This window comes from Peromyscus californicus, unplaced genomic scaffold (genome assembly GCF_007827085.1).
Source record: "Peromyscus californicus insignis strain IS unplaced genomic scaffold, ASM782708v3 Scaffold_12__1_contigs__length_115047231, whole genome shotgun sequence".
Taxonomy (NCBI): Eukaryota; Metazoa; Chordata; class Mammalia; order Rodentia; family Cricetidae; genus Peromyscus; species Peromyscus californicus.
In genome coordinates, this window is record NW_026294413.1 from 53501982 (window position 1) to 53518046 (window position 16065).

The 16065-nt window shown below is 43.3% G+C and overlaps 1 protein-coding gene across 3 annotated transcripts in view; it reads left to right on the forward strand.

The window, feature by feature from the left end:
* Piwil2 (piwi like RNA-mediated gene silencing 2) overlaps positions 1–16065 on the forward strand; it is a 76677-nt gene that overhangs the window by 8860 nt on the left and 51752 nt on the right. The window contains exons 2-4 of one of the 3 annotated variants that reach the window (XM_052732820.1): positions 328–5075; positions 7918–8005; positions 8167–8305. In XM_052732820.1, the coding sequence (XP_052588780.1) occupies positions 4884–5075; positions 7918–8005; positions 8167–8305 (419 nt within the window). In that variant the 5' untranslated portion in view covers positions 328–4883. Of the gene's footprint in view, positions 1–327; positions 5076–7917; positions 8006–8166; positions 8306–16065 lie in introns of those variants that run through there. The other 2 variants (XM_052732821.1, XM_052732822.1) reach the window with 2 other exon arrangements.

The following is a 16065-nucleotide window of genomic DNA, read 5'->3' on the forward strand; positions in this document are numbered from 1 at the left end:
CAGGCAGAGAGAATAAATAGAAGGAGAGAACGAGGAGAACAAGGAGAGGAGGATGCTAGGGGCCAGCCACATAGCCATGCAGCCACACAGCCAGCCATGGAGTTAAGAGTGAAAGCAAAATATACAGAAGAAAGAAAAGGAAAAAGCCCAGAGGCAAAAGGTAGACAGAATAATTTAAGTTAGAAAAGTGGCAAGAAACAAGCCAAACTAAGGCTGGGTATTCATAAGGAGAGAAGAAGCCTCTGTGTGTGATTTATTTGGGAGCTGGGTGGTGGGACCCGAAAAGAGAAAAAAAAACCAACAACAGTTTTCTTAATTTTATTTTAGAGACAGGGTCTTGCTGTTAAACCCATATTGGCCTTGAACTGGAGATCCCCTCGCATCCCCCATGCGTAAGGAATGCAGTTATGTGGCACCCACCACCCCCCCCTTGCTGGTCCATTCAAATCTCTTGCCCAGTTTTGGATTTTGTTGTTGTCTCTTAATGCTTTGTGTTTTTATTCTTTTGTATGGACTCATATTTACTAACACCTTTTATGGGGGAGCTTTGGGGACCAGGTTATGGGTGTGTTTCTCCTGGGAAAGACTTGTATTTACTTCTGCCTAAGGTATTGAAGTCATATGTCTACTTTAAATGGAATCTCCCTGTTCTTTTCTGGGCCAGAGGGGTAATGTAATTCCCTGTGCTCAGTCTTGCTGTGGTTTTGTGATTTTATTTTCTGAAGAACAACAGTAAAGTCAGAATCCATGGTTCTTACGGGCCACATTATTTTGAAGCCATGAATGTTTAGGAAAAGCCGTACCATATATACTTATGGACCCATTTTTATCCCTAGGTTCTAAAGCCTGATGGAGTTATGACTTTTCTGAGTTAAAAAATATATATCAGCTGTCATTTAATTCAGAATACTTTATTTCAGGACAATATGTGTGTGCTATTTGGACAAGTCAGTCACTGTGTATATTTATGGGGATATAATGTGATGTTTTATTGTTTTTCATTGTAGAATGACTACAGTAAATTAAATATATTCTTACCTCAAGCACCCCTACCCTCTCTGTGGGCATGCACCTGAAAGATAGTGTGTGCTTTGTAAGAGTTATTTTGGAGAGGTGCTGGGGATTGTAGCCAGGGCCTTGATACACTAGACAAGTGCTGTATTTGTGTGTGCCTTTTAAATTTGCTACCCTGAACATGACACATTAATTATTAACTTTAGTGCCCCAACAGGGAATATAAACCGCAAGAGATAGTGCTTAGCTCTGGAAAGAATCTTAACAAATGCTGATGGTTCCAATGTTTCCCATCTTTATCTCCAATCAACACTAAGATTGTGTGGGTTTTTCTTTCGGTGCAACAGTACTCAACGGTGTATGGATTACTTGCAAGCACTGTACTGAAGCCATCTACTCTTGGTTCAACACCGAAAAGCTAAGGAACCCAATCTACATCCTTTGTAATGAAAGCAGCTTGTTTGGGGTACAATCCGGTGTGCTCAAAGAACTGCTGTTGTCACACTTCATCTGGAAGACTCTGAATCCTTTCCCTAAGCAACAGTGCATTGAGTGGATCTTTCATGAAAGCTTTGGTCAGTGTTCCAAACGGGATAGGGAGCTGCGACTTCATTAGGATTGGAGAACAGTTTGTTTTCCCCCCACTGTGGTGGCTTTGGTGAGCCCCTCAGTCCTGCACAAGGCAAGCGCTCTACCACTGAGCTACAGCCCTGTATCAAGCTTTGTTATTTACCACCTACCACTTACAGCCTTTAAGCTGGGAGGACAGAGCAGGTCACTGTCAACATGAACCTATTACCTAAATTTGTTTACAGGAGCAGTCCACTGAAAGGGATTCAGGACCACCCACGCCCCCAACACACTTTAAAGCTACCCCCAAAACTTCCAGCACCCGTTTGAGATCAACCTCCACACAGCTAAGACCGCTTGAAAGGGCAAGCCAATGAGGTGGTGAAGCCTTATGAGCGGCATGTTGTCTGGCCAATGGGCTGAGCTTCTGGGCTAGGGAGACCCGGAAATCAGGACTTGGGGCACGTGGCTTATTTTAAGTGGCCGGTCGGGTGGTGAAGGTGGTGTTCTTCCAAGGCATCGTGCTTCAGGGCCCTGACGACTCGAGGCCAGGTGAGAGGACAGAGTCAGATGCGGACAGCCAGGAGGGTCAAGGCGCCCTGGGGCAGGCTTGATGGGCCTTGGCTCAAGCTCCTGGTGGTGCGCAGGGCGCTCTCGGGCAGGGCCCGCCCCTTGGGCTAGCTCCTACCCCACGCCCCTCCCCCATCAGCACGAGGTGGTGTGGGCGGCGGGCAGGGCGGGGGGCAGGGCGGGCTAGAATTCGTTATTCCAGGCCGAGTGTGTGGGAGGAACGCAGTGCCTGGAATAGGAGGGAAGAAAGGTGCCTCGAGGAGGAAGGGCGCCCGCGGCTCGGGGTTCAGTGGCACAAGACCTACCAAGAAGTCTAGGCAAGGCGCGGCTGGCCACAGTCCAGCTGGTCGAGAGGTATTTTGCTCTTGTGGCCCCCGGGTGGCATTCACTTAGAAGGACTTGGCCTCGGGTTGGGTTTGAGGCCTAGTGCCCCAGCCCAAAGGGCACACACGTGGAGAAGCAGAAGGGCCTGGTCCAGGATCCTTCACTGGCCAGTGTGGGAGAACCAACCTGAAGGAAGGACCTTCTGGAAGAGGAGCACGGGTCTGTGTATGTGTTCATAGAAAGGTAAAAAGGAACCCAGAGGTCTGTATTATAGCATCACTTCCTATATACCAGTTAGACAGCTGACTTTCAGATTCTTAGGTGAGGCTAGGGTGGTGTGGCAAAAAGTGCAGGCTACTAAGGAGCGGGTTTAGCAAACACAGGGCAGAACTGCTGTAGTCGTTGATGATGGAAGGCCTTAGTAGCTTTTATAGTATACCAGAGACAGTACTTCAGCTCAAAGGATTTTGGAAGCTCTTAAAAGCTACTTCCATCTGGACCAGCACTGAGGAGTAGAGTGTCTTATCTTCTTTCTACATGTGGCTGGATTTCTCTGTAGCTAATAGTGCAGGCAGGTTTTCAAAAGCTCAGAAAAGGTTCCTGAGGTTGGAGTGTAGCTCAGTGGTCTAAGGAATGCTTAACGTGCATAAGGCCTTGGGTTTGATCCCCAGCACAGGAGGGAAAAAAGGAAGAAAGGAAAAAATTCTTCAAGGATCAGGAACAGGTCAGGACAATGAAAGAAGCCCTTACAGAGTGAGTCTTGAAATCTGTAAATTATAAAATGATTTTGAAGAGGCCTGGTAGGTTTGAGATAGGCTCAGGGGCTCATCCCTCCTTAGTTGGGGAGGGAAGGAATTAAATGGAGCCTGGGAGAGTCAGCAGGTAGTATGGGCTCAAAGCAGGAAGGTTTTGTTCCCTGGAGACCTCAGTCCTGCTGGTGTTTGAAAAAAACTGGATAAAGATTCAGAAAAGCAACTAAACCCAACAGAGTAGAGTAGAATGCAGTTATAGATTGGGTGGTAGGGGGAGCTGACATAGGAGAAAAACAAAGCAAAAATCATACATAGTTGTTGACAATAATTTTATGGTATAGAGGTATTAACCACAACCAAAATCATCCCCATACATAAAAAATGTTGTTTTCTGCAATAGGTGGTTAATTGGTGGACAGTTTCCAGGGAGGCTGTTTAGATAGACAAACTCAAGGAAGGCTTTAGTTAGTGGAGGTGCTTAGAATGTTCTTAGCTCAAATAGGAGCCTTAATGAGACGTGGGAACTTACTCCTGTAATCCCAGCACACAGAAAGATTGCAAGTTCAAGGCCTGCCTGAACTACACAGCAAGACCCTTTCTTAAAAATAAGAGGTGTGATGGCACATGCCTGTTTTCCCAGCACTTGGTAGCTTGAGTCAGGAGGATTGTCAAGCATTCAAGGGCAGGCAGAGCTACACAGCAAGACCCTGCCTCTAAAGAAAATTTTTTTGTTTTTGTTTTTTGAGACAGGGTTTCTCTCTATAGCCCTCAATGTCCTGGAACTCACTGTAGACCAGGCTGACCCCAGAACTCACAGAGATCCGCCTGCCTCTGCCTCCCAAGTGCTGGGATTAAAGGCGTGCATCACTCACTGCCTCCCGGTGAAAAAAATTTTTAATTTAAAAAAGAAACCTTTGAAGTGAATCTGTTACAGGAGACTGGTGCTGTCACTAATCTGACTTCTTTTGGAGGAAAGAAAAGGCAAGCAGTGAGAATTTAATTTTTTTTTTAGTTTTTTGAGGATATTATACCTATGTGTTATGATTGTACTCGTTCCTTCTCCAAAATTCTTCCCAGAACTACCCCCCTTCCCTACCTGCCCAACCTGTGTTCTGTTTTCTTTTTTTAAAACACCCATCAAATCCAATTTGTGTGACCCATATACTCCTGGATGTGTGGCCTTTTCCTGGAGTATGGTCAGTTTACTAGAGGCTATAATGCTGAAGAAAAATGACCACTCCCTACCCCACCCCCAGCTATCAATTGCCAATAGCTCTTTGGCTAGGGATGGGACTTCGTGTCCACTTACCCTCCATGCTGGGAGCTGATATGGCTTGAGCAGTAACTACTTTCTAATTGCATGTAAGTTCCACTGCACAAGATGAAAGCCATCCCTGGCACCGTTTGTCGGGCCAAGAACATGTGACTAGACAGATCCTAGGCCGTAGGGTAGATTCTTGTTACTGTCATTCTGCTTAATGGACATAGAATTGAACAGACTCCTAATGACTTATTACACCCATGGATTAATACATCTCTCAACTCTCATCAGAAAAGCTTCTATTTACAATAGATGGTGTATCTTTAATCCTTTGAAAATGCTGGCAGGTAATTAATCAGAAGAGAATCAACAGTCATTTCTACAGTCTCTTGATGGATCCTGTTCGGCCATTGTTCAGGGGGCCCACCCCTGTCCATCCATCTCAGTGTGTTCGGATGCCAGGCTGTTGGCCACAAGCTCCTAGACCTTTGGACTCAGCCTTTGGTAGGGCAGGACCTACAGGCAGAGGCCTTGTCTTTAGAAAGCCAGAGGAATCCAGCCCACAGCTCCAGCCAGTACAAAAGGTAAGACCACTTCAGAGGGCTTAGGAAACTAGAATGCTTCTATAAAATCAAGGGCTGTTATTTTTGTTTTGTTTGTTTTTGACAAGTAGTTGCATCTTGAGGTCGTACAATTCAAGTCCTAGAGAAAGTGCCTGAAAATAAGCCTGAAAATAAATGGACTTGGGTGCCTTAGGCTGTTCCTAGCTTCAGTCCTCTATCCTCCCATTTCTTCATATTGTCTTCATCCTTTCATATATAGTTGAGTTTAAATACAACTGACTGCTGCTTCTGAGTGTTCAGATTCTACTCTGATTAGCTTTGTAGTGTTGGCAACAACTCTTCCCTCTGAGGTAATAATTGTTCAGTTTCTTCCTTTCAAAAATCCCTTGCCAAAAATTCCTTGACGATGAAGAGGATCCTCAATGTTGCTGCTGTAGTGTGAGCAAGTTTAATCTCCCAATTGTATGGTGATTTTAAGAAGAGTGTTCATCTATAATTAATATGTCAAGGATAAGGAATGCATATAGATAATGGAGTTATGATTATTCTGAGAAGAGTTGGAAGGATTAGGTACAAGGTTTTATAAGAAGGCCAACAGCGGGCTGGAGAGATGGCTCAGCGGTTAAGAGCACTGACTGCTCTGCCAGAGGTCCTGAGTTCAATTCCCAGCAACCACATGGTGGCTCACAACCATCTGTAATGTGATCTGGTGCCCTCTCCTGGCCTGCAGGGATACATGCAGACAGGAAATTGTATACATAAGAAATAAATAAATCTTAAAAAAAAAAAAAAAAAAAAAAAAAAAAGAAGGCCAACAGCAATATTGTATGTTTAGTCAGATGAAATGCTTTCCTTTGTATGTGGCCTTTATTCACCTAGCAGTCTAACTGGCAAACTTTGAGGACTACCACAGCAGTGCAGCTGCAGGTTTCAGTGGATATTGTTTAAGAGAAGAAAAAACACAAAATGGGACTACTGAGGATGAAGCGCAATCGAGAGAGTGCTTGCCTAGCATGCATGGCACTAGGATTTGATCCCCAACACCTCATGAACCAGGTGTGGGTGCACAAATCTGTAATCCTAGCACTGTGGAGGTGGAGAAAGGAGAGTCAGAAATTCAGTATTTATCTTTGATTGTATAGCAGGTTTGAGACTAGCCTATATAAAAAAAAATCAAAGCAAAACACAAAACCCTAAACTTCTGATATCCTTCAATGATCTTTCTTTTTTTTCTAAAGCTGCTGAACCAGTGTTCTTGTTCCCCTTTACCTTGGCTCTCTAGGAAACAGACTTGGGAAAGGGCTGGGGAGAAGACTGAATGGGTAGGGTGCTTGCTGTGTTACCATAGGAGTTGGAATCTCCATCACCCATGGAAAAGCTGGGCACAGTGGCACAGTTACATGTCACCCATGTCTGTAATCCCGTGACTCCTACAGGGATCTGGGAAGTGGAGATGGGAGAATCCACAGAAGCTCTGCTGTAGGCACCAGCAGACAAACAAGAGGCTGGTCTCAAGGTGGCAGACAAGGACCCGTTCTTGAGGTTGTCCTCCAACTTGCATATATACCCACTGTGGACACATATGCATAGTCACACTAATGCACAAACAAAGATAGAAAATATTTTAAAATTTAAAAATTAAATTTAAATTTAATAATAAAACCACCCAACCAAACAAACAAACCAGGGCTGAAGAGCTGGCTCAGCAGTTCAGAGCATTTGCTGCTCTTCCGTTCCCCTGCTGGTTCATGACAGCCTCCAGTGTCAGTAGTGGGGGATCTGATGCCCTCTGCTGACCTCCACAGGCACCAGGCACGCACATAGTGCACATACATACATACAGGCAAAACCAGTCATGTGTAAATTAAAAATAAAACTTAATAAAAAAGTAACTGGGGTAGTGACACACGCCTTTAATCCTAGCACCTCGGAGGCAGAGGCAGGTGAATTTCTGTGAGTTTAAGGCCAGCCCAGTTTACATAGTTCCAGGCCAGCAAGGGCTGCATAGTGTGACCATACCTCAAAATAAGTAAATAAAAATTAAAAACGTGGAAAAACAGACATCTATTTTGTAGCATTTTGTTATACTGTCCATCATTTTGTTGTTTTTACTGTTGTTGTTGAGACAGGCTTTCTCTGTATAGCCTTGGCTGTCCTTTGAACTCACTGTGTAGCCCAGGCTGGCCTGAAACTCACAAATCCATCTTTCTCTGCCTCCTGAGTGCTAGGATTTGAAAGTGTGTGCCACCAAGCCTAGCCAAATTCATAGACTTTTTTGAGAATGTATTTCTTATTTTCTGTGTATGGGGGTTTTCTCTGCATGTCTGTCTGTGCACCACGTGCATGCCTGGTGCTAGAGGAGGTGAGAGGGCGTTGGGTCTCCTGCCTCCTCCTCGGTGCTGGGAATTGGACCCTGATCTTCTGGAAGAGCAGCCAGTGCTCCTGACTGCACAGCCATCTCTCCAGCCCCTTAAATTCATAGTTTTTAACCCAACTACATTTACTTTAAAGTCTACTAAGAGGTGGTAATAAGTATTGAAAGTTTTATGAAGAATTTTATCCATTGTTTAAAAAGTTTTTTGAAACTTGCATTTATTTTGTGTGTGTGTGTTGAGTGTGCACATGTGTCATAACACAGCATGGACAACTTGGGAGAGTGCTTCTCTCCTTCCACCACATGGGTCCCAAGGATCAGACTGAGGTTCTCAGGTTGGCAGTAGGCCTTTATTCACTGAGCCGTCTCACCAGCCGGTATCTCTGATTTTTATAGCATTGATAGGATTTGAAGAAGGTGATTTTTGTTTAGAAAGCCATTGTTTCCAATCCATTTCTTAGGATAACCTTGATTATTACCTTTCCCTAGGAGTCTGTGGGTTTGGTGTCCATGTTCCGTGGCATGGGCCTTGATACGGCCCTCCGGACCCCTTCAAAACGAGAAGCGCCTTCTTTAGGTATGTGGGAGTCAACTGGAAAGTTGGGGAGGCATATGTGGTCGCTTTGTTTTTGTGCTGTGGAGGCCTGTGTAGCTTGGGTCTTATGTCCACATGGTTTGTCTTCAGAAACGTAACAACATGCTCAGCTCACAGTAACAGCTGAGGTTTGGCTCTTGCAGGCAGAGGCGTTTTAGGTCGAGGCTTGTCTGCTAACATGGCCCGCAAAGACAGAGAAGAACCCCGTTCCTCTTTGCCTGATCCTTCGGTACTGGCAGCTGGGGACAGCAAGCTGGCAGAGGCTTCAGTTGGTTGGAGTAGGTAGGTAAAGTCACTTTGTCCTGTAACCTCAAGGGTAGGATGCAGAGAGAAGCTCTGGGACAGGTGTGTTACCATTCAGATGAGCATTTCCAAGCTGGGTGTCCATGGTGGCTGTCTCCCAGGGGTAGTTGGTGCCTGCTCACCCAGGAGGCACCAACCCAGGGAGGGAGAATAGTTCCCACTGGGCACCTCACAACTTCTTTTGACTCCTCAGAAGGTCCCCTGATGATAACATATGAGTCACATTCCCCTCAATTCTGCCTAGGAAGATGGCTTTGAGAGGGCATACCAAGAGTGGCCAGTGATTGGGTCATCATTTTAAGAGAATTCTAAGGCTCAGCTTGGGCCCCTTTGGGTGTTTCCTTCAAGAAAAGAATGGTAGCAATGGTTACAAAGAGCAGCTTCCTTGGGACTGCGTGTACCATGTTACCGACATGGTTGCCCAAGGGACCTTGGGAACAATTTTGTGGAGGCTGTTCATGTCTCTGATCTCAGTGTTATGCCCAGTCTAGGCTCCAGCAGGTATGTGTGGTGCCTTTGGGAAGCTGTAGGGCCATGGCCAGGGTTCACACTGACCAGGTCATCCTGTCCATCCACACCAAACTGCAGATTAAGAAATGTCATTGAGGCCCTGTGTAGAGCCAAGTTCAAGTTCCCCGGCCACCAGATGACCCATTACAAGGAAGATCCATGCTTCACTAAGTTCAATGCACATGAATTTGAAGACATGATAGCTGAGAAGCGGCTCATTGTTGATGGCTGTGGGGTCAAATAGACCCCAGTAATAATCCCCTGAACAAAGTGGTGGGCCCTGCACTCCTGGGGGCTTCCCGTGTTGTCCTCCACTCCACCAAATCATTTCAGTAATGAATTTCACAGACAGTCTTATTTTTTATTATTAAATTTTTTACTTATTTTACATACCAATCACAGTTTCCCCTCCCTCCTCTCCTCCTGTTCCCCGATTCCTCCTTTCTACCCCCCTAACCCACTCCTCAGAAAGGGTAAGGCTTCCCATGGAAATCAACAAAGTGTGGCATATCAAGTTGAGGCAGGATCAAGCTCCGACCCCCTGCATCAAGGCTGTGTGAGGTATCCCACCATAGGGAATAGGTTCCAAAAAGCCAGGGGCCCCACAAACAGACCAAACTACACAACTGTCACCCACATGCAGAGGGCCTAGGTCCGTCCCATGCAGGCTCCCTAGCTGTTGATCTAGAGTCCGTGAGCTCCCACAAGCTTGGGTCAGCTGCCTCTGTGGGTTTCCCCGTCATGATCTTGACCCACCTTGCTCCTATCTCTCTTCCCTCTATTTGACTGGACTTCCAGAGCTCTGCTCAGTGCTTGGCTGTGGATCTTCACAGCTGCTCCCATCAGTTACTGGATGAAGGTTCTACGATGACAATTGGGGTAGTCACTAGTCTGATTACAGGAGAAGGCCAGTTCAGGCATCCTCTCCACTATTGCTAGGAGTCTTAGCTGGGGTCATCCTTGAGGATTCCTGGGAGTTTGTTTCCCTGGCACCAGGTTTCTCCCTAACCCTGTAATGGACCTCTCTATCAAGATATCTCTTTCGTTGCTCACCCTCTTCCCGTCCCTCCCCCAACTCAACCATCTGATCCTTCATGTTCCCACCCCCTCCTCTCTACACTCTCCACCCCCAGTTTACCCAGGAGAGCTCATCTATTTCCCCTTCCCAGGGCTATCCATGCATCCCTCTTAGGGTCCTCCTTGTTACCTAGTTTCTCTAGGTCTATGGAATGTAGCCTGGTTATCCTTTGCTTTATATCTATTATCCACTTATGAGTGAGTACATACCATGTTTGTCTTTCTGGGTCTGGGTTACCTCACTCAGGATGATTTCTTCTAGTTCTGTCCATTTGCCTGCAATTTTCATGTCTTTGTAATACTCCATTGTGTAAATGTACCACATTTTCTTTATTCTTTGATTGAGGGGCATCTAGGTTGTTTCCAGGTTCTGGCTATTACGAATAATGCTGCTATGAACATAGTTGAGCATGTGTCCTTGTGGTATGATTGAACATTGTTTGGTATATGCCCAAAAGTGGTATTCCTGGGTCTTGAGGAAGATTGATTACCAATTTTCTGAGAAACCGCCATACTGATTACCAAAGTGGCTGTACACGGTTGCACTCCCACCAGCAGTGGAGGAGTGTTCTCCTTGCTCTGCATCCTCTCCAACATAAGCTGTCATCAGTGTTTTTGATCATAGCCATTCTGACAGGTGTAAGATGGTATCTCAGTTGTTTTGATTTGCGTTTCCCTGATGCCTAAGGATGTTGAACAATTCCTTAGATGTCTTTTGGCCATTTGAGATTCTTCCATTGGGAATTCTCTGTTTAGCTCTGTAGCCCATTTTTTAATTGGATTGTTCGTTATTTTGATGTCTAGTTTCTTGAGTTCTTTATATATTTTGGAGATCAGCCCTCTGTCAGATATAAGGTTGGTGAAGATCTTTTCCTATTCTGTAGACTGCTGTTTTGTCTTATTGACCATGTCCTTTGCCTTGCAGAAGCTTTTCAGTTTCAGGAGGTCCCATTTATTAATTGTCAATCTCAGTGTCTGTGCTACTGGTGTTATATTCAGGAAGTAGTCTCCTGTGCCAATACATTCAAGGCTACTTCCCACTTTATCAGGTTCAGTGTATCTGAATTTATGTTGAGGTCTTTGATCCACTTAGACTTGAGTTTTATGTGTGGCTATAGATATGAATCTATTTGCAATCTTCTACATGTTGACATCCAGTTATGCCAGCATCATTTGTTGAAGATGATTTCTTTTTTCCATTGTTCAGTTTTGGCTTCTTTGTCAAAAATCAGGTGTTCATAGGTGTGTGGATTTATGTCAGGGTCTTCAATTTGATTCCATTGGTCCACATGTCGGTTTTCATGCCAATACCAAGCTGTTTTTATTACTATAGCTCTATAGTGGAGCTTGAAGTCAGGGATGGTGGTGCCTCTGGAAGTTGCTTTATTGAACAGGATGGTTTTAGCTATCCTGGGTTTTTTGTTTTCCCATATGAAGTTGAGTATTGTTCTTTCCAGGTCTGTAAAGAATTGTGTTGGGATTTTGATGGGGATTGCATTGAATCTGTAGATTGCTTTTGGTAAGACTGCCATTTTTACTATGTTAACCCTGCCTATCCATGAGCATAGGAGATCTTTCCATCTTCTTCATTTCCTTTCTTCAAAGACTTGTCATACAGGTCTTTCACTTGTTTGGTTAGAGTTGTCCCAAGATATTTTATATTATTTGTGGCTATAATAAAGGTTGTTGTTTCTCTGATTTCTTTCTCAACCCATTTATTATTTGTATATAGAAGGGCTACTGATTTTTTGAATTAATTTTTTAAAAAAGATTTATTTATTTATTATGTATACAGTGTTCTGCCTATATGTCTGCCTGCAGGCCAAAAGCAGGCACCAGATCTCATTATGAATGATTGTAAGCCACCATGTGGTTGCTGGGAGTTGAACTCAGGACCTCTGAAAGAGCAGCCAGTGCTCTTAACTACTGAGTCATCTCTCCAGTCCTGAATTAATTTTGTATCCTGCCACATTACTGAAGGTGTTTATCAGCTGTAGGAGTTACCTGATAGAATTTTTGGGGTCACTTATGTGTACTATCATATCATCTGCAAATAGTGAAAGTTTGACCTCTTCCTTTCCAATTTGTATCCCCTTGATCTCCTTTTGTTGCCTTATTGCTCTAGCTAGAACTATATTGAATAGATCTTGTTCCTGATTTGAGTGAAATCGCTTTGAGTTTCTCTCCATATAATTTGATGTTGGCTGTTGGCTTGCTGTATATTGCTTTTATTATGATTAGGTATGTTCCTTGTATCCCTGATCTCTCCAAGACCTTTATCATGAAGGGGTGTTGGATTTTGTCAAAGGCTTTTTCAGCATCTAATGAGATGATCGTGTGTGTGTGTGTTCTTTCAGTTTGTTTATATGGTGGATTACATTGACAAATTTTCGTATGTTGAACCACCCCCTCCCCTGCATCTCTTAGATGAAGCCTACTTGATCATGGTGGATAATTTTTTGATGTGTTCCTGAATTTGGCTTGCCAGTATTTTATTGAGCATTTTTGCATCAATGTTCATGAGGGAGATTGGTTTGTAATTCTCTTTCTTTGTTGCATCTTTGTGTGGTTTGATTATCAGGGTAACTGTATCCTTATAAAAAGAGTTTGGCAATGTTCCTTCTCTTTCTATTGTGTGGAATTCTATTTGAGGGGTATTGGTATTAGCTCTTCTTTGAAAATCTGGTAGAATTCTGTGCTGAAACCTTTTGGCCCTGGGCTTTTTTTGGTGGGATACTTTTAATGACTGCTTCTATATCCTTAGGGGTTGTAAGTCTATTTAAATTGTTTATCTGGTCTTGATTTAATTTTGGTATGTAGTACCTATCCAAGAAATTGTCCATTTCTTTTAGATTTTTCAATTTTGTGGAGTACAGGTTTTTGAAGTATGACCTAATGATTCTCTGGATTTCCTCAGTGTCTGTTGTTATGTCTCCCTTTTCATTTCTGATTTTGCTAATTTGGATGTTCTCTCTCTCTGCCTTTTGGTTAGTTTGGATAAGGACTTGTCTATCTTGTTGATTTTTTTCAAAGAACCAACTCTTTGTTTCATTGGTTCTTTGTATTGTTCTCTTGGTTTCTATTTTATTGATTTCAGCCCTCAATTTGATTATTTCCTGGCGTCTGTTTCTTCTGGGTGAGTTTGCTTCTTCTTGTTCTAGAGCTTTCAGGTGTGCTGTTAAGTTGTTAGTGTGAGATTTCTCCACCTTCTTTATGTGGGCGTGTAGTGCTATGAATATTCCTCTTAGCACTGCTTTCATAGTGTCCCATAAGTTTGGGTATGTTGTACATTCGTTTTCATTGAATTCTAGGAAATCTTTAATTTCTTTCTTTATTTCTTCCTTGACCCAGTGGTGATTCAGTTGAGCATTTTTCAGTTTCTGTGAGTTTGTAGACTTTCTGCCTTTTGTGTTGTTGTTGAATTCTAACTTTAAGCCATGGTGATCAGATAAGATAGAGGGGGTTATTCCAAGTTTTTTTTTTTTTTTGTATCTGTTGAGATTTGCTTTGTGACTGGGTATATGGTCAATTTTAGAGAAGGTTCCATGGGGTGCTGAGAAGAAGGTATATTCTCTTGTGTTTGGGTGAAATATTCTATAGATGTCTGTTAAGTCCATTTGAGTCATAACATCTGTTAGTTCTCTTATTTCTCTGTTAAGTTTCTGTCTGGTAGACCTGTCCATTGGTGAGAGTGGGGTTGTTGAAGTCTCCCACTATTAGTGTGTGGGGTTTGATGTGTGATTTTAGCTTTAGTAATGTCTCTTTTACAAATGTGGGTGCTTTTTTATTTGGGGCATAAATGTTCAGAATTGAGACTTCATCTTGATGGATTTTTCCTGTGATCAGTATGAAATGTCCTTCTCCATCTCTTTTGACTAATTTTAGTTTGAAGTCTATTTTGTTAAATATTAGAATAGCTATACCAGCTTGTTTCTTAGGTCCATTTGATTAGAAAATCTTTCTCCAACCCTTTACTCTGAGGTAATATCTTCCTTTCAGGTTGAGGTGTGTTTCTTGTATGCAGCAGAAGGATGGATCATATTTTCATATACATTCTGTTAGCCTGTGTCTTTTTATAGGCGAATTAAGTCCATTGATATTAAGAAATATTAATGACCCAGTGACTGTTAATTCCTGTTATTTTTTTGGTTTTGTTGTTGCTGTTGGTAGTGTGTGTGTGTTTCCCTTTGGAATTTGCTGGTGTGAGATGATCTATTGCCTGTGTTTTCATGGGTGTAGCTAGCTTCCTTGGGTTACTTTCTGTAGGGCTGGATTTGTGGATAGGTATTGTTAAAGTCATTTTAACTAACTTTTTAGGTTTTTGTTTGTTTCTTTGTTTGTTTTGTTTTGTTTATTCGAGACAGGATTTCTTTGTGTAGCTTTGTTCCTTTCCTGGAACTCACTTTGTAGACCAGGCTGGCCTCGAATTCACAGAGATCCGCCTGCCTCTGCCTCCTGAGTGCTGGGATTAAAGGTGAGCGCCAACACTGCCCGTAATTTTTCAGTTTTGTCTAGTATCTTGTTTTCTCCGTCTATGATCATTGAAAGTTTTGCTGGGTGTAGTAGTCTGGGCTGGCATCCGTGGTCTCTTAGTGTCTGCAAAACATCTGTCTAGGACCTTCTGGCTTTCAGAGTCTCCATTGAGAAGTTGGGTTTAATTCTGATAGGTTTGCCTTTATATGCTACTTGGCCTTTTTCCTTTGCAGCACCTAGTATTCTTTCTTTATTCTGTATGTTTAGTGTTTTGATTATTACGTGGTAAGGGGACCTTTTTTTTTTTTTTTTTGGTCCAGTCTATTTGGTGTTCTGTAAGCTTCTTGTGTCTTCCTAGGCATGCTGTTCTTTAGGTTGGGAAAGTTTTCTTCTATGATTTTGTTGAATATATTTTCTGTGCCTTTGAGCTGGTATTCTTCTTTTATCCCTATTATTCTTAGGTTTGGTCTTTTCATGGTGTCTCAGATTTCCTGGATGTTTTGTGTTAAGAATTTTTTGGATTTAACATTTTCTTTGACTGATGAATCTATTTCTTCTGTCTTATCTTCAGTGCCTGAGATTCTCTCTTCCATCTCTTGCATTCTGTTGGTAATGCTTGTATCTGTAGTTCCTGTTCATTTACCCAGATTTTTCATTTCCAGAATTCCCTCAGTTTGTTTTTTCTTTATTGTCCCTATTTCAATTTTCAAGTCTTGAATTGTTTCCTTCATCTGTTGATTGTTTTTTTCTTTAAGGGATTTATTGATTTCTTCCAATTTTTTGTTTGTCTTTTCCTTGATTTCTTTTTTTTTGGGGGGGGGGAGTGTTTTCGAGACAGGGTTTCTCCGTGTAGTTTGGTGGCTGTCCTGGAACTCACTCTGTAGACCAGGCTGGCCTTGAACTCACAGAGATCTGCCTGGCTCTGCTTCCCGAGTGCTGGGATTAAAGATGTGCGCCACCGCCGCCTGGCTTCCTAGATTTCTTTAAGAGAATTTTTCATTTCCTCTTTAAGGGCCTCTATATCTTCATAAAGTTATTTTTAAAGTCATTTTATTCTGCTTCATCTGTGTTGGGATGTTCAGGTGGTGCCATATTGGTCTTTATGTTGTTGAATGTATTACACTGCTGTTTACCCATCTGGGTTTGGGATAATTATAGGAACAGGTGTTGATTCTTGTGATGTCTTTGTTGGATGGGTATTTTGTTCCTTTACTGTCTGTTTCCTTTATTGTCTTTTGGCCTGAATGGCCAAGGGGTCTGATGATTGGCGGGTTGTCAGGTTGAGTAGGGTTGTCTCAGCTGAGATTTGTGGCAGTTTGGGTGTCTAGATCCAGCGTATCGTCCAGATCTTCTGGCTGGTGTGGGCTTTACTTGTACCTATGGGGTTTGCTCTTCTAATTGGTGTAGTTTTTGCCTGTGCTTGTTCTGCCAACTGGTGTGGGTGGGGCTTGTGCCTGTAGGATCTGCTGATGTTGCTGGAGAGGGCTGTTCGCGGGGAGGATGCTCTTCTTCCAAATGGTAGCGGTAGTTGGTGCTTGTGCCTCTAGGGGCTGCTGGTTTTGTTGGGGGGTGGTTGGCCAAGAGGAGGATGATGGGTTCGGTGGGTTTCCATGGCAAAGTAGGTCCTGTAGGTTACAGGTCCAATGGGTGGCAGCGGTGGGGGTGGAGTGGCCTGCCCA